Source organism: Halichoeres trimaculatus, unplaced genomic scaffold, assembly GCF_033239565.1.
Source record: "Halichoeres trimaculatus isolate MK-OKI-2021-1 unplaced genomic scaffold, fHalTri1.1 fHalTri1_scaffold_13, whole genome shotgun sequence".
In the NCBI taxonomy this organism is placed as follows: domain Eukaryota; kingdom Metazoa; phylum Chordata; class Actinopteri; order Labriformes; family Labridae; genus Halichoeres; species Halichoeres trimaculatus.
In genome coordinates this window covers 29,478,847-29,502,738 of record NW_027437191.1, presented here as the reverse complement: position 1 = coordinate 29,502,738, position 23,892 = coordinate 29,478,847, and the positions used below count along the sequence as shown (strand labels likewise).

Here is a 23,892-nt window from a genome sequence, read left to right as displayed (position 1 = left end):
AAAGTTTGGTACATGTATCTCATGAGAGCAGGCACAGCGAACTACATGTTTGAAACAGTTCGTATAGACTTTCACATAAAATGCAGCTTTTAGCAAACGTAGATTATAGTATATATTTCCTTTGAAAGTCGCCTGATCTAATGAAGGATTTTCAGTTCCTGGGTTATGTAACTGTAAATGAGATGTTTTCCCCTTTATCAGTAGGAAGCCATTACAAGCAGTGCTTACTTGTGGGTCGCAGATGAAGCAACATCAATCAACTGCTTTGTATGAATTACACACAATTTCTACAAATTTTGCAAACGTTTACCCCAGATGAATCCTTGAGTGTGCCGTTTACGCAACTCAACTTCTCCTCGTCTCCATAGTCAATGTCTGTCATCGCCCCCTGCGGTCACATATCCCGATGGTCACAGATTTCGGTGCAACACCGGATTGATTTACGACACATCTAGGTTTCTATGACAACACTACACTGGCTGATTAAGTTTAGTAGAGACAAAAGAGAGCTGTTGAAAACGATTTTTGTGATTAATTTTGTAGTGATGGTGGACACTGGAGCCTAACTGTCAGACAGAAAAAAGACAGAAATGCAGATGGAAGCTTAACAGGAGAGTGACACAGCGCGAGCTAAAGGCTAATTAGCCTTTAGCTCGCGCTGTATCACTTCACAACACAGGGGCTAAACTGTTTGTGCTAATGTTCATTCTAACCCACAGTCAGCAGTTATTCTTCAGTGGTCTGTTAAACTTGAGAGTCTATCAATAAAATTAAGAGTGAGGTTACGTTAGCTCCTACAGATACGTCGAAGCACCGAGCTAACATTTAGCCGGCTGCTACAAGGTTAGCTTGATGTCACGTTTCAAACCGTAGCGCTACAAAACTGTACTGATAAATACCTGACCTTGGCGCGTTGAATCCAGTAAAAAGTTGTCTTGAACAAAGAAAATTTGTTTCGATCTCCATTTAATTCCAAAACAAACACACGCCTCACTAAAAGTAATTTACGTCAGTGTGCGGAGACTCCGGGCCACAAGGGGGCGAGGGAGTGCATCCAAAACAGATCCTCCTCATAGCATCTTTGAGTAGACTTCAACTTTAAACGTTTGGAAAAAAAGTGATTAAGTAATTAACGACTTCTTTAAAAGTTAAAATGTATCACATTGGGTGAAAGTGAGCTGAAAGAAACTTTATCAGAATTTGTCCATGAAATATAAATATTCACAGCACTAAATACCTTCCTTAATATTCCATATAATCATGTCCAATTTAAATCAGATGTTTTAAACTGACTCTAAAGCAGCTTTTTTTGAAATTCCTATGTTAGGATTGAGCTAAAATAGATTATTGGTTCCTCAAAAGGCATTAAAAAGTAACATATCCAGGAGTTGAAAGTTGGAGATTTGCACTCTAAGAGACTAAAAAGTCACATTAGTCTTTGAGCAGTGTGCAGTTGATGATCCCTTTAACCCTTTCTCGAAGAATCCTAAACCTCAAAGTCCACTCTGTGACCCTGTGGAGGTCACCTCCTCATCCAAACACTTTCTAAAGATGGAAAATAAATAAAATAAAAAAATATCTCGTCACCCTTTCACTTTGTGTCGATCACAGCACCCCCAGCTGTCCCTCAGGACTATACTGCCTTGTTGTCTCCATCCTTGTCCACTTTCCAAACAGATCTGTGTGTGTTTGCATTGACGTCAAAGCGGCAGGCTGGATGTATAAAACCCTCCGTCCTCTCCAGACAGCGCGCTCACTGGGACTTTTCCTGACTCCGCTCCGACCTGAGATCCGCAAAGTTCAGCTGCAGCATCTGCAGAGAACAAAGTGAGTATCATCCTTTGATTTTAGGGAAAACTGGTTTGAGATTTTTCAGCGTGGATCAGAAATATCTGCTGAAATCTGGAGCGCTTTGTTATTCTTTTATCATTTCTCCTGTGCGCACTTTTTGACCAGTTAATGCTTGTGACAGAGTTGGGCTTCATTGTGCATCTTAGATTTTTTTTCCTGAATAGAAATTAATCTCATTTTATCTTTTTTTTTTTCCAAAATATGGCAGAGAAAATGTGCCATCTTTGATCATTGTTTCCTCAGGCCTGCGTAAATTCTCCAGAATGGCACATTGAATTCAAAAAGTAGCTTTTGTTTTTATCTATTTGCAGTTAAATGCTTTATTTTAAACAAGGGTGCAAAAAAGTGTGAAACTGTGCAGAAAGAAGCATGCTAAATGTTTTATCTGATGAACTTTCTGTTTGCAGGACATGAAGTCAGTCCCCCTGCTCCTGCTCCTCTCCTCGGTCCTCCTCTCATCACACCTCCGCCCCGCCGCCGGCAGACCGCGCTCCCTCCCCGGCTGGCTGGATGGCCGCCTCCAGTCGCAGCAACTAGAGGAGTTGCTCCTCAGAGCGGCCGCCGCCGGGGACAGCAACGCCTCAGAGCTGCTGAGCGAACACATCATGAAGTTAGTCCAAAGCAGGAACCAGGACGCTCTGAGCCTGCTCACACCGGAGGAGGTGACCGAGGACGAGGCGATGAGAGCGGCGGCGGCGCAGCTGCTGAAGCGCAGCGAAGAGCCGCCGCTGTCCATCGACCTGACCTTCCACCTGCTGAGGAATATGATCCAAATGGCCAAGATGGAGAGCCAGAGGGAGCAGGCGCAGCTCAACCGCAAAGTCCTGGACGAGGTGGGGAAGTAAAGCTCTTTGTGTCTTTAAGAAATGCCTCATTCCAGCAGCCTCACCGCTGTGTCCAGATACCCAAGACCTCTGACATTAGTCGTTGTTTGTGCGCCTGCCTTCCTCTCCTCATCGTTTTACGCACATGGTGCCAAATTACGCACCGCAGCATCCGCCAGCAAACCGTAAATCCACTCGTTTAATTTAAAGACTTTGTTGGAAAACATGGAAACAGACTTCTCAAACCCTCCACCTTTACCTGGCTTCACCCTCCTCTCACACATCTCCACTTTGGACTTTGGGGAGCATTCCTATCCAACGCTGGATCCCACATTTGGACACATTAGAGCTGGGTTGTTCCTCATGTTTCTGTTAAATCTGGTGTTTTGATGCTTAGAGGAAAAATTACTGATGAAATGCTTCCAAAATGAATAAATCAGAGGGTAGAACAAAAAGTTGAAGCTTCTTTGTCAAATTACAGTCACAAACCGGGAAACATTGTTTTAGATTTTAATCCCTATAATAAATCAGACTCATTGTGTCTTTGTTGTAACAAAGATGGCTTCAATATGGATTATTTGAATTCTGTTTATTTTCCATCTACACCTGTCAGCTCTCACTTTTCCTCTTTGAGCAGGAGCACTGTCACCTGTACTGTATCTACTGTAGCATGCTAATCTACAAAAAAGGAAGAAAAACAGCTTCAACGTTCATATCTGACATCCACAGAGTTGTTTTTGGTTTAGCAGAAGAAAGAAAAAGCTTTTTGGCCATTTATATTTTGTAATAAAAAATGATCAAAGTTGAAAACACTGCTTTTGATTCTCACTTTGTATTATTATTATTATTATTATTATTATTATTATTATTATTATTATTATTATTATTATTATTATTATTAAAATTTATTTATTTATTTATTTTTTATCTTTTATTATTTTAATTAAATTGTTTTTTTAGTTATTATTATCACAATTATTATTTTTTTATTTTTTAGTTAAAGGATATACTTTTTATGTTTTTCAGTGCTGTCTAATATTTTTTCTTGAAATACAGAAAAAAAAAAAAAATCCATTTTTTGGTTGAGGCTAAAAAAATATCAGAAGTGTTTGCTCCATCTGAAAAACGTTGTCAGCAAAGTTTTAACTCTTATGGACCTGATTCCATGGATTTAAAGTCTCCGTTTAGTAATAAAGAAACACCTGTGCCTCAGTAGTAGAGTTTGTTGTCAGAGAAAGTGCTTCTACTTTTTCCAGACAGCCTGAGAAAGCAAATTAATTAACCTATCATCTTAAGTTTTTAGTTTATTTATTTAGACAGACTCTAATTTTCACTTTCTGAAAAACAAACACTCTTGAACTGGATGTAAAACCTGCTACAGGTACAAAAAGACCTGCATCATTATGTACATGGGGCGCCTGGTATGACCCTCTGTGTTTTTTAAAACCAATATTGAAGATCGACTTAGTTTGACTGATACGCTGAAGTGTGTGGTTAGCTCGTGTCATGTTTTAGCTTAAAGCTGAAAAAGCTGGAAGAAAATCAACCCAGAAAGTTTTAGCTTTCAAACTGTCTGAACCTTGACTGAACCATTGTCTTGAAAATCTGTTAAATATAAGTTTGAGACCTGGTGTCGGACGGTTCGGTCTTCTCCAGTTTGTAGAAACAGATCAAAGAAAGAGAAACAAACACAGAAGTCCGAGTGGCCTCTGAGCGCTTTGTTTTTATGACTCAGTCCAAACTGTGGGTGTGTTGGTGAATCTTCTGCCTTAACACCTTCTGTTTGTTTGTGCTGCTGTGTGCTTGTCTTTGTGTGTGTGTGTGTGTTTGTGTGTGTGTGTGTGTGTGTGTGTTTAGTCTTTTTAAAAATCCTTTAAACCCCAAAACAGACGACTGCTAGCACTATAAACTTATTCCTTGTTCTTTTGCTTTTCTTGGAGCATAATAGTACACCGTAAAACCTTGTTGGTGAGATGATCTGACCATATCTAACATCACACATAGACTCTTTGCTGTTGCTGACAAACATGTAATATTTTAGATTACCCTTCAAGTTGTCAGACTTGACCAGCAAAATAAACTCAGTTGTTAAACTCACTCGTCAGGATAAGTGCAAATATTGGTCAGATTTTTGCAGTCATGCTAAAATCAGATCAGATCACGCTCTCTGGGGCGTCATAGACTGCATAAAAAAATGAACGTAGTCTCCGTGACATCACTCATCTGTTTTTGAAACAAAATATTGAATCAAATCGTTAGCAGGGGCCATATTGGAAATGAGGCGGGCTTTGAGCCTCCTCACTGACAGCTATAGGTCGTCCACCTGTTAATCAGCTAAGCTGTGCTTCTGATTGGGTTAACTCGTCATGTTAATATCTTATAAACAGCAGAATTAGAGAAAAATCCCCCCATACAGTGTGTGCCTTTAGAGAAACCAGAGAAACAGCTCATTTTTGGCTTGGTGTGTCTGTGTTTTCCAGTATTTCCATCCAGCCTCCAGCAGACTCTCAATGACTGATTTTAGCACCTTTGGGTTGCCTCAAATTATTTACGTTGCACATTTGAGATTGCTGCTTGTAGGGCATTTAGAAGCCTCAATATAAGTACAAAAAGTTGTTGAAAACTCTTTGCACTGCCTTTTCACCCGTTAATCTGACTCATATTTGAATACAGAGCCTTGTAGATCCTGCAAGGTCTTTTAAATCTCAATCCTACAGTCCTACAGATTATCCTACAGATAAAATAAGTTGAGTGATTGATGATTGAAAATGTTTATTTTGAAAAATGTAAGTGAAAATAATAAGCAAGAAGAAAAAAACTCCTCAGATAAACAGAAAGTTGGGACATTTAAATTTTGCAATTTTGCAAACAATCCAAATTAAAATGAATGAAGCCTGTTTTAAAGATAACATGTCAGAGTGCTACCTTCACACATATACCAAGTGATTAAAGGGTTACTTCGATGTTTAACGGGATGTTAATTGCAAAATCTCATAATTATTTCAGGTGTTGGGATTTTCAATTGGCGTCCACTAAATTCAGGGTTGTCGGATGTGTAATTCTGGATTAAATCGAGAGAATCCTGAAGTTTTAACGTCGATGTTGAAAAATCTGCTGTTCTCAAAGCGTCCACTAGGGCAGGTGTCTGCAACCTTTACTTTCATAGGAGTCATTTAGCCTCAGCTCACCTGGAGACAAGTTATTAAGGAGCCACAAAATCTATCTCAACAATAAAGACATTATAGTGAATACAATTCTATACCAAGTTATAATCTTGTAAATAGTTATCTAAAATTGTACATTTGATAATAAAGACTTTTACTTTTGATAAATTTATAAATATAAAAAAATGCAAAAAAAATGTTGAAAAATTGCAAAAAAAAGTTAGAAAAATGCAAAAAAAAAAAATCACAAACTTAAAAAAAAAATAAATGTTAAAATTTCGAACAATTTTGAAATTTTGAATTTTTTTTTAAATTCTTGAATTTGATAACATATATGGATAATATTGCTCAACCCATCATTTTTTGTTGGTTGCTAATGTCTTGCCACATGTCAAGCATGTATATTAATCTAGCACGTTGGCAATTAAATGAATCCTTCCACACAGAATTAAAATCTAAATTTTCCTCCAGATTTGTCTTTTTGTAGATTTAGTTATTTTACCAGGAGTTTAAAACTTGAGGTTAGCCACAGGTGCATGGAAAGCTGGTGGGCTGTTGATGTTGTAGGAGGTGAAGTAGAGCGGTGGCAGGCTTTATTGCAAAATGTTAATGCATGCTTTAATCTAGTGTCAGTGTCTTTGATCATCAACACCTTCTGTAATGAAAATAAAAAATCTTTATTTTAATATTTTTCAAAGCTACAAGGAGCCACTGCAAAGGAGTCAAAGAGCCGCAGGTTGCAGACTCTTACACTAGGAGCTTGCACCAAAAGCCTATGAAGATCCATTAACACCCATGTTAAAACTTTTTTTCAAAGGTGACTTATTTTAATTTTATTAAAGACTAAGATTAATGGATACTTTTGCATAATTAGAGGCATGGTTGGTTGGATGGCTGGATTCTTTGGGCCACCTCTGCTTCTCAACGCAACAAACTGTGTTTTAAGGCTCTATAACGCTTCTTCAGAAACCAGCGGGCGACGTCACTGAGACTGTTCTGGTTTCACAGGATCTATGAATGAAATCTAACGTCTGTGACACATTCTTCTTCTCTTTGTGAGAGCTGATGACAGAAAGTGAAACGCAAGATATAAAAAGCAAACCAGGCTTTACGAGAAGAAAAAAAAAAGTTCAGATCTGCGCAAACCTGAACCTTACAGGCGGCGTATGGAGCCTTGTTCTCTGATCATACATGCGTAAATCTAAAACCCCTCCAACAGTATATAACCCTCCCTAAAAAAAGAAAATCATATGCATTACCGAGACAATAACGAGCTTATCTTCCCACTGCTTCACTTCAACATCCTGCCCACTGGCATTGTCATCTCTCAGCGTCTGTTCTTTGATTTCAAATTTGAGGAGCACAATATAGACTTTGCTCCGGGAATTGATCAAAGCTGCACGCATACACTCTTAAAAAAGGATTACTCTTTCACAGAAACCATCTCTATTTTATTGACTATAATCCTCACACTGTTTTTGTCATTTACGTAACATCACCGCCCATAAAACTGACGAAACGGAGGAACAGGAGTCCCCACTGAAGAGGTTAAACTTGTGACAGAGAGAGGAGGAAATCACAAAGAGAATCAGTCTGTACGTTTCCTGTCAGCTGTACATTTAGAGACATATTTACACACAATACTCTGACGGTTTTCTCCAAACAAAAGGCAACAATCTGGGAGGCTGGACTCTGATTGGTTACTTCACACGCTGTAAAAGGAAGCGCAGATGGATCAAGTGTGTTAAGGTGTTATTTCAGTTTTTCTACCCATTGTTTTGTGTCCGTAGTGGCTGAATCTACTCCAACACAGAGTGGATTTCTTCCGGAGGATTATGGTAAAGCTCTATTTCCGTCCCTCTTTTCCATTCCCCTCAGGACTGCAGCGAGGACCTCGAGTAAAAGAACAAAAGACGAAATATCATGAGATCAGTGTCATCGTCACCCACGCCCAAACAATCACCAGTGACTCTCAAGCTGCTCGGCCTAATGTCCCCGCTCAAACGCGGATACATAACAGCACGGAGGAGGAGGACGCTGTTGTTGTTGTTGTCTTTGACTGAGTCAGCACGAACACTCTGCTGCCGGCCCCGTCCTGAGTGGGTGAGGGGAATCCTTCTTCTGCTCTCTGCAGATCTCTCTTTACGTAAGTGGTCTTGTTAGGGAGGATTTTTACACATGTCCTCTGCTGCTGCTGCTGCTTCAGGCTCTGCACAGATCTGACAGTTCATCAGCGCAGAGCAACAAGAACATCCAGAACCAGCTCTGACACATTAACACTCCTTCACTTCTGTCAGCACAGCGCGCTTATTCACATGTTCAGGGACTTCTGTGTCCAAGAATTCAGATACAAACACTTTAGACCTGGACTTAAGCATTGCAGAGGTCACACAGATTACAGGCTGTGCAGACCTTGTTGGAGGCTGGTCCTAAAGACAAGCAGCACCTTCCCTCTTTTCCCATTTTTAAAGTGTGAGTTATAAAAAGTCTTTACTTCTTGAAAGTCTCAAATTTTTCAAACTGCTGTACTCGTTTTTTTCCCCCATGAAGCTTAAGTGAACTTAACCCCCAGGGTAAGGCTAGATTAAAACTAAATACCTTAAAATGACAACAGTTTAGGATAAAACGCAAAAGTTTTCAGCCTCGGGTCAACACAGAAATGGTGTTTCAGGCGACCTAAAACGCAAACTTTTGAAAAAGACAGCTCAACTCTACATCGGTGGAGATCCCACAATAACTGCTTCTGGACAATACAGTTATAGCACCACCTACCGGTCTGGAATGCTTACTACAGCGTTTTCAGTCCCTCAGCATTTCTGTGTTAATGCAGATTTTTTTCACTGCGTTTTGGTGCCTGGAGTTTCACGCACACTGTCCTAAATTACTTTTAGCTTGAAACAAATTTTCTTTGTGAAAGACAACTTTTGACCAGATACAACGCAAAGAGGTAAGGTATTTATCAGTACAGTTACGTAGCGCTACGGTTTGAAACGTGACATCAAGCAAACGTTGTAGTAGCCGGCTATATGTAGTGCTATCGGCAGCCTGTTTCTCAGACGTATTTGAGGGCTAACGTGACAAGTAAACAGGGTCAGTTTGTAAGTAGTAACATTAGCACAAACAGTTTAGCCCCTGTGTTAGCCTTTAGCTCATGCTCTATCACTCCTCTCTTCAGCTTTCTTCTGCTCTTTCTGTTGGTCCAGCTCCACTGTCCACCATTACAACAAAATTAACCCAAGAAATCCTTTTATTCAAGAAAAAGATTTAGCTTCTCACTGCTAAACTTCCCCAGGTTTAGTGACATTAAAGTGACTTTCATTCAATACAACACCGAAAAATCAGATTAGACTAAGGATACTGAGAATTAGAAATAAGAAATATTACCTTAACCCATTTTGGAGCTGATACTTTCATTTTCAAAATCATAGATTCTCAACATTATTTACGATTGAGAACAATTCAAGGTCATTTACTAAGTCCTTAAAGGGTATTTAATGTAGAAGTCAACTTGTGACACCTCAATCAAACCTGCATAAAACAAAACTGAAAATATTCAGTTTGCTATTGATTACATAATTTTTATTCTTTTGTCTGTCTGCTGACTGGGGACACACTTTAACTCTTCAGAAAAACAACATCTGTAGACTGTGAGATGTAAGGATTCGTACCAAAGGTGACAAAAACAAAAAAAAAAGAAAACAAAATCTTTCAACAAAAGTTCTTTAAGACAGATACCTGTTAGGATTTGACCCAAATGTGTGAAAAAAACACAAAATATTTAAACAGGGAGGAGGTCAGACCACAGTGGGCTGAATAATTCATGTGAAGAGTCGTTTACTTTCTGAACCAAAATTAAACACGACACAAACGAAACCTCTGTCAAGTGAAATCTATTTCAGATAATCAATAAAATTCATTAGAGAGATTCAGGACGGGCTCAAACACTCTGTGTTCGGTGCTCTGGTCGTTTCACATCAAAATCAAACCACAAGTCACAGAAAACAGCAGCTACCTGGGTTTGGTCTTAATATCTTGAGTCATGGTCGGAGTCTTCTTCACCTTCATCAGGATCTTCTTCTCCATCATCGCCTATATTTTAATAACACACACATACACTTAGATCTTGGAAATCTTTTGAGGTATTGAACCCACCCGAACCCCTGAGTCGTCCTGCTGTGCCTACCGGAGCAGAAGTCGATGTTCATCAGCATGACAGCCAGGTTTTCAGTGTCGATGGTGAAGTGGCTCATGTCCTCAAAGCCCAGCTCTGGACGCTCGATGCTCAAGGCCCGGCCCGCGGCGGCCATCCTGTCACAACACAAATGCACACAGACAATTCAAGCTCACCTGTCATGGTGAAAAAGTACGAACATCTCCTCAATCATCCTCAAGTTCTACTGACACGGTTAGTTTTTAGTCAGGAAACCGTCTGTTTCCAGAGCTCCTGATGTTTTTCTTTCTTTTTGAATAACCACAAATATCAGCTGGATCCATATGCAAACCAAACACACACACACACACTCAGGGATCTCCACTTTGTTCCCATGTGGCCGAGCAGTGACAGCAGCGTTCAGAGCAGCTTTGTTTGGGTTATCGACGTCTGCGCCGGGCGGATCAGCTGCTACATAATGTATACAAACTGACTAAATGTCAGAGACACAGACTCTCAGTTCCTTAAAGAGGGGGGTACTTTGGGTTTTAAGTCTTTATATTGTCCTTCTGGTGCCCCTGTAGTAGCTTTACATGATTCACATCTATAAAAAATACAATACAATACAAATATTCCTCACCCTGATGTTCCAGAAAATACTAACGTCAGCCTCTTTAAGCTGCTGTCTCTTTAAGGCTCCCTGCTTCACAAACCCCCTTCCCTCTGATTGGTTATCCCTCTGGAGGCCTATTGAGGGAGGAGCTATGGGCAGACCTTTTTGTTTGAGGTCCTCTCAATGTATCATAAACCAGTTAGGAGATCCTTATCAGATGACGTCATTATTTTATGAAGATCTTGAATATCGTGCTTTTTTGGATCGGACTGTTTTGTTTTAAGCTGTTGGATCGGACTTTCTTATTTCAAGCTGTTTACAGACTGATTCAGGGATTTTGACAACATATGAATATATAGAGGTTTGAAAACCTACACACGTCTACTTCGAACATTCAGAATTGTTACTTCATATCCATCTTTAAAATATGGAAATGCAAAAATACCCCCTCTTTAAAGACTCTGTGGGGATTTTTTGGTTGATTATTAGCAACCAAAATTAAAAGATGCTTTTTTTTTAAAAGCAAACAAGACCACAGTTTTTGTACCCCTGACCTGCCCCATATTTGTCGACAGGGGGCGCCAAAATCAAGAGAACTTAAACTTCCTTACAGGAGCTTTAATGGACAGTGCCTTAATTTCGGTGTCCAGAGGCACTTCCAGGAAAATCATCTCTTTTTTTTTTCCAACTTGAGGACGTGTTGCAGTGTTAATTTCTTAAACCTGACCACACCACTACATGCAGAATCACCTCAAACAAAACCCAGCTTACTTTTCCAGCAGAACTTTGGCGCTCTGAGAGTGAAGAAAAGAAAGAAGGAGAGAAGCTAAATTAATCACTGTGCTTCACTTCCCCGTGCCAGAAACATCTGTCTGGACTGTTTTTCAGACACTTCAGCGTCTGAAATGAATAAATAAAAACATGATGTTAAGACATACTACCAGCTGCCAGGAGACTCTCACTGTGTTTACTCCTGGCTGCAGCCGACTTGATCGTGTTTAACACCTGCTTCAGCGCAGACTGTGACTTTAATTTTAAACAGATAAAGCTGAGGTTCACTCTCCTCTGAGTGGAGACGCAGACACGTTGCATCAGTGATATGGAGGCTGAAGACGGAGGCTGCAATTTCAAACTGTCTGCAGTTAAGTTCAGAAATTTGGTATTTCTTTTTCTGCATTAAAGTGTCTCAGATGATCACACACACACACATACACACACACACACACATACACACACACTTACGGGGCACTTCTTGAGGAAGATCAGTTTAACTGCTCATTAACACAAATATCTAATCCAAGGGTCTTCAACCTGTGGCTCTGGAGCCTCATGTGGCTCTTTGACTGATTTGCAGTGGCTCCTGTAGCTTTAAAAATTATTCTTGAAATAAAGAATTTTTATTTTTCTTACAGAGGGTATTGATGATTAAAGACACTGACAACAAATAAAATCATGTGTTAACATTTTGTTAAATTACATATGTATCACCTCTTGCAATTAAGCTTTCGAATTTTTCTGAACTTTTGGCAGATTTTTTGATGTTTTTTTAATTTTGCAAAAAAATCCAATTTTTAAAAGATTTTGCATATTTTCTTTATCTTTACATTTTTTTAAATGTAGAAAAAAAAACTAAAAAAAAAATCAACTTTTTTTGAAGATTTTTCATATATATATATAAATATTTTTTTTACATTTTTTCAAAATGTAGCAAATTTTTAGGAAGTACAATTTTATTTTGCAAGTTTTTTGACATTTTTTGACATTCTGAATTTTTGCACTTTTTTTTAAATTCATTTTTTGACAAAGTTTTCAAATTTTTGAAATCTTTACATTTCTGAAAAATTTGGGAAATTATTCAAGGGTCTTGAATTTTGCAAAGTATTTAACATTACAAATTTTTCCATTTTTAAAAAATATTTGCAAATATTAAAAAAAAAATTAAGACATCATATGTACAATTTTACCAACACAAAATACTTCTTGTTTAAAAAATTAATATTCACTAGACTTTTGACAAAGAATCTCGACTTTGATATTGTCACACAAAAATAATCCTGAAATATTGATTTTTGATTTTTTTTCCCACCCTTAGGTTTCATGCCCACAAAGCACCGCTACATATTTATTTGACATGGTTCAAGCAGAACCATGACTCAGAAAAATGACTCCAGATACAGTCTGTAGACAACATCATTATCATCATTCGTGCATTTAAATTGCACAGATCCAGCTGCACCTTGAATCCTCTTTTTCTCATTATATTTTTTTCATTTTTCTGTAAATATTCCTATTTTTTAATTTTATTTTTACAATTTTTCTTAATTTTTTTTGCATATTTGTATATTTTATATCTTAACTTTTTCTATATTCTGTCTTGCATTTTAATTACTTTCTTGCTAATTGTTAGCACCAACACACTAAGACAAATTCCTTGTATGGGCAAATGTACTTGGCAATAAAACTTGATTCTGATTCTGATTCAACGTCTTCACTTGGTCTGGTGTTCAAAAAGTGAACAAAAAACTGCAAAATATCAAGAATATTGAAGAATCTCAATTTAAATTGAACCGGCACCCCAAAAATCCTAAAAGAATCGAATTGGGAGAAAAGCTTATCGCCCCAGCCCTCATAAATAATGTCTTACAACATGCTTAGATAAAAGAAAAGAAAGGTCACCCCTCCCTCCTCTTGTGTAAAAATATAAACAGTGCCTCAAAATCTTTGTTAAAAATAAAAATAGAGGTTCTTAAGTGGGATTCTCTTTTTTTGTTGTGGCAAAAGAGAAGAGGAGTACTTTTTCTGCACTTTGTCAAAGTACGCTTTAGCATTTTCTGCGCAGGTAGCCAAAGCATGTTTTTTGTTTGGATCTGAGAGAAGGAGCAGCCTGGGTCTTTCACGTCATTATGCAGGCAGCGTGCTTGCGCAAAGTCTTGACAGCAAGGTACATCAGAATAATGCCAGCGGCTGAGTGCAGCACTATATTTTAGATTTTGATGATCTTGTAGAACAAGCTGATCAAGGCCTGGACATTTAAGGAATTTTACAAAATCCCCAGGACATAATTTCTATGACCAAAAAGGAATGGTCACCCTAGGACAGGCAGACAGTGGATGAGTAAATTAACTCCACTTTTTAGCACAAAGACTGGGAATAAAGTTTGGTTAGTGGTGGGAAAAGGCACAGTTTGACAGTTTGTCTGCAGCTTTCTCTGTTGAATGCTTCCTGGATGAGACGCTGTTTTTGTGGTTTAAAGTCTGAGAGGAACAAATTCCAACTTTCATGATGCAACCCCGCTGTTTGTTTCCATCACACTGTGTTAATCTGAATCTGTGGGAGTAAACCCAGGAAGGTAAAAACTAAAATGAGTTTCCAGGATGTGAAATGTGATGTAATTTGAAGATCTGGGGAATCACCAGAGTTGCAGGGTGAGTCAGGAGTATGTCACAGGAGCATGACGTGCACAGCTCTGAATTTTTCTCTAGACTTTTGTACATGTCGCTGCAGCTCTTAAAAATGAGGTAGGTCTGCACACACCTGGGAAAAAACTTACACTGAAGCATGAGGTGATGGAGACAGTGGACAGGATGTGTGTGAACATGTGTTCTCTATGTTTGCACAGGTACAGGATCAATCTGTTGATCAATAGAGCACACAGGAGAGACTGAGCCGCTCTTCAGCTGTATGAATTAATCATGTGTTTGTGTTCAGGCTTTTAATGTATGCAGGTCCAGAGACCTAACAGATCTCTGAGGAGGTTTTGTTGAAGTAAAACATCTGACATGGAGGGATCCCAGCAGGATTACTCACTGTCTCTGTTTCCCTCAACCTCAAGAAGACTGGGATTATCAGGAGCCACAGTGGAGATGATGTTGGAGCTGTGCATCTTCTGATCGAACATTGGACAAAAACAAAGACACAGCTGGCATCGTATCCCCTCACCTGTATGAACAGCGGCATGTGTGGCTCCTCCATCGACTGAATCGCCGTCTCCACCAGCGTCACCGCGGCCTCCAGGTCGTCACCGTGCTGTTGAATCAGGGATCGAACATGTTTGAGTTTATCGTCCTGCTCTTTGGTGATGAAGCCCACCAGCTCCTGCTTCCTCTCCTCCAGGATGGACACCAGATACTCAAAGCTGTCGTTGATGTGTCCTCTTATTCTCCGTCCGTTCTCCTGAGGGGAGAGAAGAGCGTCACTCACCCCTGCTTCTTTTCTACTTTACACTAAACAAATAATTATAAACTCTGTGTGTGTGTGTGTGTGTGTGTGTGTGTGTGTGACCTCTATAGAGTGACAGGTTTCCTCCTTCTCTGAGATAAAGGCCTGGATGTTGTCATTTGTTGCAACCAAGGTTGCGATGCCGTCGCTCAGCTCTGTCTGCAGAAAATCATCACAGCACAAAACCAGAACAACGCATCAGTGACATCAACTCAGGATCCAAGGTTCAGCTCAGACTTGGAGGCAAAGAGTTCAAGTGTGTTTGTTTTTGAAATGAACTACTCTTTGTTCAATACAACTTTACACCAGACAAAATTAAAGGTGTCATATTATGCAAGTTTTTTAGTGAAATTTGTGGGTCTTTGGCTTTCCTCCCAGCCCACAAAATGTGATATTTAATGACCAAACCTGTACTTAGTAGTGCATGTGAATGTAAAATCCTGACCTAAAACGAGCTGTTTGGATTTTGGCGATTTGCTGACGTCAGCGATTCCCTTTTTTGACCAATCAGGAGCAAGTCTGACCTGATTGGTCCACCGGAGCAGATACCCCCTTCCCCTCCCACTCCCCTCCCCGCTGCTGGAGAGAAATCTCTCCAGTAGCGGGGAGGAGAATGCCAAAGTTGAAGAGCCATCACTGCTCTGTTTTTGGCTGTAAACAGCCACATAGTTCCATGCTCAAGCTTCCCATCTCAGAAGAAGACAAGACTAAGCGGCTAGAGTTCATTTATCAAGGAAATGTTCCAGCTACACTCAGTAAAACATGCATGTATGTGCTAGTCAATTCATGGCTGACTGCTTTTCCAACTTTGGACAGTACAACAGAGGGCTAGCGAATAGACTGGTCCTGAATCCAGGCGCATTACCAACCATTCGCCAACAAACCTTGGACCCTGGAAATGTGAGTATTTTAAATGCTGTGTGCTCTGGAGCAGATGGAAGAGCTTTTCCTCAGTGTCCCCCCCCCCCGTCTCTGTGTTAGCTTCAGGATGCTAACTTTAGCTGCAGTTAGCCTGTTGTTTTAGCCTGTAATGTTACGGTAAACAAGCTTCACTGTTTTCTAAACATTGTGCACTTGGAGCGGAAGAGCGGAGCAGTATCAGCGGTGGCTCATTTACATATGAAGGCCAGAGCGTTCTGAACATAGGGGCTATGAGAGCCTGGAAACAATGCTGCTGAGCTTGATTTATTGGCTTTTTGGACCAAAACATGTTGCTACCATTTCATGAAGACATCAATGATCCATTTTAAACTGCAGAAAAGGAGCAGAATATGGGACCTTTAATTTGCAGTAAAATGTAATTAAAATGCAGGTACATTGTGTAAATTATTGTGAAAAAACAAAGAAAGTTCAGCCCAAGTACTTGATTTTAACCAAAGTCCCACCTCTGAGGATGAAACAGCCAATCACAATAAAGGATTCTGGTTGAGTCTCAGGGCTCCTTTCTGAGAACCGTCCAAAGAGTAGGCTTTTATCACCTAATGATCAGCTACATGAATCACCGGCGTGCATTGTTTGAGAGACTAATCTGACATCATGCACATTAATTATAGTTTGTCACAGCCTCTGTACAGTCAGAGTGTTATTTAAAGTGTTATTAGTGTACAAACACTCACAGGATGTAGGGAAGCAAAAATAAACTAACTTTTGTTTTTCAGGGTTAACCTTTGCACAAAGATGGAGGATAAACAACTTTCCTGGAGCTCATCTAAATTTCAGATGAGTGAATCAGAGACAGAGTGAGAGATGGAGAGGCCGGCGTGAAAATGTCAACAAAGCCAACTGCTCAATAACAAACCGGCCGCCGCCACCGCCGCCGCTGCTGCTGCTGCCATCTGCATGGCTAAACTGCAGCGCTCTGTCTTTGTGTGACTCTCTGTGTCAACATGTGTGAGGAAAACGAGTTAAGACAGAGTTATGAAATGCTTTTGGTTTGATTCTGATTTAAAGCACTCGATCATGATTAATGACCCTTACATAAAAGATGACTGGGTCCAGTTGGAACATACGGTATTTAAATAAAATAACTCAGGGTTCAATATAAGTTGCTGAGTTTGTTATCTAGTGTAGATACTTTACATCTAAGGAAACAACTAAGGAATTCCCTAAAAGACTGTTGTGTAGAAACTAAATCTGATGGTTTACAAATCATTTAAACTGTGTAATTTACTTAAAATGAGTAAAAGAAACAACTCAAGTATTGAAATTTTCATAAAGAGGGGCTGAAAATATGTGTTTATTTCACATTTTGTGCCAGCCAACCCTTTAAAGAGCTGGGGCAGAAGCATGTTCATCATTGAGTTACTTCAGCTCATCTTTTACATTTGTGATCAGGAGCTGAAGAGACCAGTATCTGGAGCTTTAATAGTTAAGATTTGTCTTATTCTTGTCTGATATCTGATTTCACCAGAGCAAAAGCATCCACCTAAAGTCTTTAACTCTAGACTGCAGACAGGCCATTTCTGCACCTGGACTCTTCTACTACTGAGCCATACCGTTGTAATTCGACAGAATGTGGTTTGACATTGTCTTGCAAACATATCAAAGGTCCTGTTGATATTTTTCACATTATTGGTTCCTGGACTTACACTTTTTTTTATCTACATTTTGCTCAGTGTTCTGACATTTTTTAGGACTGAAGTTGTAAACAAACACCAACACAGTAGCTGCAATCCATCCCATAAGTATTCAAATCACTTCACTTTTCCTCATTCTGTTATGATACAGCCCTGTTAACCCTTTAAGCCTTGGCCTCTTTTTAGGTATTTTGATAGAAAAAATTTGGTACACTGCAAAAAATCTTATCAAGTGTTTTTTTCTTATTTTAAGTAAAAATTGTCTTGTTATACTTGATATGAGCCACATTGAACTTAGCAATCCAGAAAAATGTCTTGTTTCAAGTTATATAGAGACAAAATTAGGTCTGAATTGCTTGTAACAAAAAAAATCTGCCAATGGAACAAGAGAAAAATGTTAGAAAATTTGCTTTAAACTAGAATAATGTCTGTACACAAGCAACTTTTCTCTTTTGCTCTTTTGCCATTGGCAGCTCAAGATTACTTTAAAAAAAGCATTTTTACAGTTCTACAGTTTCATTTGGCAGACGCTTTTGTCCAATGTGACGTACAACACAAGCAAGAATTTAGACTGAAGGAAAAACCTTGTTAGTGCGACAACAGTGCTGCCATCAAGTGCTGGATTTTTTAATTTTTATTTTTTATTATTTCATGCTATTTTTTTTGAAGTGTTGAATACTCTAGACAACTAACCACAATTAATTGCTGCGACAATATATTTCAACCTTCAACAACATTCAGTAATTAGTGCTGAAAATTCACAAAGAGCTGGGTCTGAGACTTTCTGACTCATTCTACCCCTGAAGACAAAAATGAGAAGAGTCAGGTTAAAGGCCTAAGTGTTCCCTGAACAGATGAGTCTTCAGACATCTCTTAAAGAAGAAAGGGACTCGGTGGATGGTATATAGTTATGTAATTCATTCCACCATTTGGGCACAACAGAGGAGAAGAGTCTGGCTAGAGATTCAGAGCCACACTGGGCTGGGAGCACCAGGCGTCTTTCACAAGCAGAGCGTAGTGGGCCAGAAGGAGTGTAGACCTGGATGAGGGACCCCAGGCTGGCAGGAGCCGCTCTTGTCAATGTTTTGTAAGCGAGAAGAAGAGCTTTGAATTTGATTGGAGCTGCCACTGGAAGCCAGTGAAGAGAGATTAACAGCGGGGTAACATGTGCTGTTTTGGGCTGGTTAAAGACCAGACGTGCTGCTGCAGAGGTATAAATATACACACAGGGACTGGTCAGGTGAATGTGGCTCATATTAGGTCTTCAAAGACATTTTCTACTAAATAAGACTCTTGATAAGATTCAATATTTTTGCAGTGTATGTATGTCACTGGCTCAGTGTAATAACTTAAGTATTACTTTAACAAAAAGAAAGCTTGGTTGAAATATAACTTGAAGGCGTTTGTAGCTGAGTTTCTCCTGTTTGATCTGATGTAAAATATGATTATATCTATACCTGATAAAAGTCCGTTTTATGCCTTTTGTTATGGAGTGATCTCAAAGTCCTCTCATGGGAGAACCTTAGGGTGAAAGAGATTAGTTAACATTCTTTCATTGAGTACCTTCTGTCTGGTGTACACGCTGCTGAGCGGCGCCACATCACAGTCTTTGTGTTTCCCGAACACTTTGCACATGGAGCAGGTCGGCGTCTGACAGGACAGGCAGTAGATGTTGATCTTTTCTTCTTCGTGGTCTTCACACATCAGGTGCTGATGCTGCTGTCCTGGTTTTATGCTCCCAGGCCTGGAAGACACAAAATAAGAGGAAATATGGACTTTTATAACCAACTACTAATTTCTCACAGGAGCTTTAAAATCAAAACTACATCTCTGAGCTGAACAACAGCAGACCTACAAAACAGCTTCCTCAGACCACCGTGACACTACAACCTGTTTAATTCAGTACTCAATCTCTAGTTTTGGTTCCAGACGTTCAAAATCAACTCTCTGGCCATCACGAGGAGCAGACAAATACAATAAAGCATCCAAGGAGATCAGGTGAGGACGCTAAAATCCTCTTTTACATTCCTGACACAAACTGGACATCCTTTTTTGAACAAAATGAATTAAAAAAGGACGGGACCTTTGCAACAATCAATCATTGTAATGCATGAATAATATGCTTAAAATGCTCTCAGGAGACAACATTATCAAAAGACAATTTGATTTCAAAGCAGCGGTGGCTCACGGGATTGGACAACACTGTCTGCATGTAAAAACACCAAGTTTATTCCTGCTGCTGCTGCTGACGATAAAGTCTGACGTCAGTGGATGATGGTGGAAACAGGACAAAACCTGAGCTGTGATGGTCTGAGTTTGGCAACAGGAAGGTGTTACTAATCATAAAGGTTTAGTCAAAACCTGAACTCATGATTTAAATCGGAAGAACAAGTTTTAAAGCTTTGGCTTAGGGTTTAAAACTACAAATGTGCAACCATCATTACCCTTTCAATCTCAAAACAATTAATAACGCTAAAGGCAGAAATAACCAGCGACATTAACACGCCGCTGCCCACCATGTTTGCCTTAAAGGACCTCACATGGGAGTCACAGTGGTGCATGTGGGCAGCTTGGACAGGGGAGGCATTGGCACTGGCATGGAGATCCTGAAAAGCAACGAAAACTGAAACAAACAATTATGCAATCAATGGTCTTTGTCCTCTGACGTAGGTGTCGCTGATGATTAAGTAATAAGAAATCCTTGCACATTTAGAAAAAAAAAGATGAGAAACTACAAGTTATGAAACATTCGGGGGTTCACTGCGGACGATCACAGAGTCTATTTTATGATCTTAGCCCACACAGATAATGAGGGGAGTCCTTTCCTCCAGTCTCTAATGAACGCCAGCATCTCCCTTCTTTACGTGTGAGTCACTCAGCTTCTATTTCAGAGTGAAAAGTGACAAATCTACACAGAGGGTGACTGGAATATCAGTTTTAATCAAGTGTGTAAACTTATGAAACAGAGGCAGATGGGCGGAAGAGGCTTCCTACTTTTTATACACGTGAAAAACACTTTGGAAACAAAAAACATGTTTTAGAGACTTAGTTGATTGACAAACACCTGGTGGATAACGTACAGTAAGGGATTCCCCTCAGGGTGAGCAGGATTCAATCACCCCGGGGATTCTAATATGCATAACCACTAGGGATGCTCCGATCCAACTTTTCTGGTTCTGATACCGATACTAATACCAATATCTGGGCTTTGATATCGACTGATACCGATACTGAGCTGATACCAGTGTTAAGTAATAACCTGCATGCCCTACTACGGGACAAGACTGGTAATGTTTTGGCTAAAAGGCAAACAGTTAGTAGATGGGAAATACTGAAGTTGTGTTTAAAATCAAAACAATTCTTCAGAATGTACACAAGTTTTTTTCAAATATAAACTTTTATACCCTGTAGACTGGTAATAGAGCTAAAAACAAAGCAAGTGCAGCGGAAGCAGCATTTCATATCAAGTAGCAAAGAGCACTAGTTAAAAAAACAACAAAAACAAAAAGCCAGAGAGCTGTTTGCCTGGATTGGCACCATTGATCTCTTCCCACCCACACCGATCGAGCCTTGAGAGGCACCGATACACCAAAAACCGAGCATCCCAAATTACCACCTTTAAAAACCATTCATGCTTTTATTGGCTCAAGACTTGACTCCAGCAATGCATTGTATGTCGGTGTCCCTAAGTAATCACTTAGCCATCTTCAGCTGGTCCATTTTATTTATTTAACCTTTATATAACCAGGTTGGTCCCATTGGGATTAAAAACCTCTTTTTCCAAGGGAGACCTGGCCAAAACAGGCAGCAGCAAAAACACAAAGTTACAGACAATATGCGGCTGCACACTGTTAAACTAATACTCATCATTTAGAACATGTCACCCCTGTTTCGTTTGCCCTTCACTGGCTTCCTGTTTTGTTTAGAATTGATTATGAAATGTTGCTTTTTTTTGTTTGTTTTTAAAGCCCTAAATGGCCTTGCCCCTCCCTATCTTAGTGCCTTACGGTCCTCAAACCAGCTCTTACTAGAAGTTCCCAGAGCAAGGCCTAAACACTGGGGTGATCAGGCCTTCTAGAATAATGCTGTGTTCCATTTGTACTCGGAAGTCGGAATTTCCGAGTTCCGAGTGGGATCCCCTAGCTGCCCCCGAGTTCCCAGTAGGAAATTCTGAGTTCGGGGGTAAACAGTAAGCTCCTGTTATCTTCTTTTTATTTTATGATTTCTGACTAGTGTTTGTCGCAATAAATCAGCTGTGTATATAGTATTTAAATGAAATCACTTTGGTCCCCTTGTGTGTTGTAAAGGGCCTTACAAATTAAAGTTGATTGATTGGCTTTACTAAACTTCAGACTGTAACTGGTTAGAACAAAATATTGGTTTAAACTAATTTTAAAGCAATTTCCTTTAACAGCTTAGTCCCTCTGGTTAAATGGAAACAGATTTTTTTTATCACTTCATATTTCAATTCATGGTGAAACTAATACATCAGCCCACATTTCTGTTATAATTCACACAGAACTAAACAGTCTTACTGAATGTAGCAGAGAAAAAGTGAACAGGACTTCTTTAGGAGTATTTATATTTTTGGCCTCATTCAGCTCTTCAACAGGCCAAAGTCACAATTTTTAACATAATGGTTATTATCCACTAGGGGTTTCATTTAGTCTGTAACCCAACCTTTCAGGTGACTGAAATCACAACTCAGCATAAAAAAACACCAAACCGAGTCTCTCTCTGTCCTAGAGCATAATGAAGTCTCAGTGGTTATTTGCTGCAATTTTTTCCTTTTTTGAAAACACTTTTGAGCACAACTTAAAAAAAAAATCTTTGCATTTATTAACCCTATGGACTTGGTGATATCTTTCTCCTCAGGGATTGCACAAAAACTTTTACTGCTACAGGTATTCAGTGTGTGTAAAAATGGGAAATCAAAATATGAATACCAAAAAACAAAATCAACATGATACACATTTTAAAAAAGTAAAGTTGCAGAGAAAAATCAGGAATGAACACATAACAAAATACATTGATATTGCTTATAAATGGTGAAAACTGAGGTTGAAACATTGATAAGTGTCTTAAAAAATACAAAATCAAAAAACAAGACTTGAGAAATTTTCAGAGTAAGATGAAATCTTGAATCCATTTTCTTTTTAATTTCCTTATCCTTTAAGTAAACACTAAACATTTAGCCTCAAAGTATTAACTTTATTAGATTATTCAACAACTTTAGAGGATTAATTAAAGAAGCTAAACACCTCACATAATGTGAGGTTTAACTCACTGAAGTCAGAGACCTGAAGGCTGAGAGTGGAGCACACTGAGTGCAACGCTGCCCTCTGTTGGTTGTTACGCAACACTGCAATAACATGAATAAAGTCTGACTTTGGTGCTATAAAAAGATGTCTCTCCTGAGCCAGTTGAAAGTGTGACATCTTACATACTTTGACATGCCTACAGGTGAATAACAAACCATAATAAATCATTCTTTTGTTTTTTATAAGGGGACGATCAAGCACAGTGTATTCTGTGTTTCACCCACTCACCCAGAGGACTCCTGCTGTCTGTAGAGGTCTATGATATTCTCCACCAGCAGGTTCCTCTGCAGACCGAAGACCCCATGGCGGTCCAGGATGACTTCATGGCGGCAGGATGGACAGCGAAACCGTCCTCCACTGGCAGTGAGAGTGGTGGAGCTGCGGGACTGCCACAGAGGGTTAGCTGACTGGGGAGGGAGTGGAAGAAATAAGGCACAAACTTCAGTCTTCAAACTCATATTTTCCCTTTTTAAAAAGAAAGTTGAGAATAAAACATTCAATAATTCAAAATTGTCTTAACTAAGTAAGAAAAAAAATGTAAAAAAGTAAAGGGACTTGAGTTAGCCTTGATTACCATGATAGTGTTTGATGGACAGAAGTTAGATTTTTGCACTTATCTGTCAAAGAAACTAGAACATCACCTCATTTTCTTACCTAATGTGCCTTTGAAGGTTGTTGGCATTAAAAAAAGCTCAGTTTGTTATTGTCATCTTTTAAGGACGATGAAGATTTACCTGGAAAATGTCGTTGGCACACTTGCGGCAGAGGTTGTGCTGGCAGGGGAGGATGACCACAGGTTTGGAGAACATTTCAAGGCAGACCGGGCAGATCAGCTGCTTCTCCAGGTTCTCCATGGTGGCTCCTCTTCCAGCACCAGGCCCAGAGCTGCCTGCTGATGGAGGCTTGAAGCCCAGAGCAAAGTTCATCACCTCCCGGGTGGGTAATCGAAAGTCAAAAACAGAAGAGGGTAACAAAGAGACAAACACAGGATATGGATTAGTCCAGCTCTTTCTTCTTGAATCTACAATCCAAACAGGTCTCTAGATATGTTGTTGCTGCTCTTTTTAACCGTATTTTCCCTCTGTTTCTAGCTGTTGTAAGTCACTACGTCAGTATCCCCAGCTGTCCATCCCTTTAGCCCTCTGCCAGCTTGTCTAACCCCCATGTAAAGACCC

At 39.5% G+C, this 23,892-nt stretch overlaps 2 protein-coding genes across 3 annotated transcripts; one reads left to right on the top strand and one right to left on the bottom strand.

The window, feature by feature from the left end:
- Positions 1 to 1,679: 1,679 nt before the first annotated feature.
- On the top strand, positions 1,680 to 3,462 carry uts1 (urotensin 1). The gene is made up of 2 exons (XM_074685396.1): positions 1,680 to 1,827; positions 2,259 to 3,462. The coding sequence occupies exon 2, from the start codon at positions 2,262 to 2,264 to the stop codon at positions 2,694 to 2,696; it is 435 nt and encodes a 144-aa protein (XP_074541497.1). The 5' UTR covers positions 1,680 to 1,827; positions 2,259 to 2,261; the 3' UTR covers positions 2,697 to 3,462.
- Positions 3,463 to 7,426: 3,964 nt separating this feature from the next.
- trim54 (tripartite motif containing 54) lies at positions 7,427 to 23,644 on the bottom strand. Of its 2 annotated transcripts, XM_074684916.1 has the most exons (9): positions 23,452 to 23,644; positions 22,946 to 23,124; positions 18,960 to 19,140; positions 14,884 to 14,979; positions 14,542 to 14,775; positions 11,374 to 11,396; positions 10,023 to 10,147; positions 9,852 to 9,928; positions 7,427 to 7,732 (listed from the first exon to the last, which is right to left on the bottom strand). In XM_074684916.1, exons 1-8 carry the CDS (start codon positions 23,641 to 23,643, stop codon positions 9,864 to 9,866), a joined length of 1,095 nt encoding a protein of 364 aa, XP_074541017.1. In that variant the 5' UTR covers position 23,644; the 3' UTR covers positions 7,427 to 7,732; positions 9,852 to 9,863. The 2 variants fall into 2 exon arrangements, 1 of the variants encoding a protein (XP_074541017.1); XR_012599428.1 differs by lacking the exons at positions 7,427 to 7,732; positions 11,374 to 11,396 and having other exon boundaries at positions 9,857 to 9,928.
- Positions 23,645 to 23,892: the final 248 nt, after the last annotated feature.

What these genes read in the sequence shown, in the direction of transcription:
- uts1 (XM_074685396.1), top strand. Translation starts at nt 2,262, where the DNA reads ATGAAGTCAGTCCCCCTGCTCCTGCTCCTCTCCTCGGTCCTCCTCTCA.
- trim54 (XM_074684916.1), bottom strand. Translation starts at nt 23,643, where the DNA reads ATGAACTTTGCTCTGGGCTTCAAGCCTCCATCAGCAGGCAGCTCTGGG. An exon ending in GTGCCAACGACATTTTCCAG is followed by an intron (nt 23,125 to 23,451) that starts GTAAATCTTCAT and finishes CTCCCTCCCCAG; the next exon opens with TCAGCTAACCCTCTGTGGCA. An exon ending in ACATGCCGCTGTTCATACAG is followed by an intron (nt 11,397 to 14,541) that starts GTGAGGGGATAC and finishes CTTCACTCTCAG; the next exon opens with AGCGCCAAAGTTCTGCTGGA.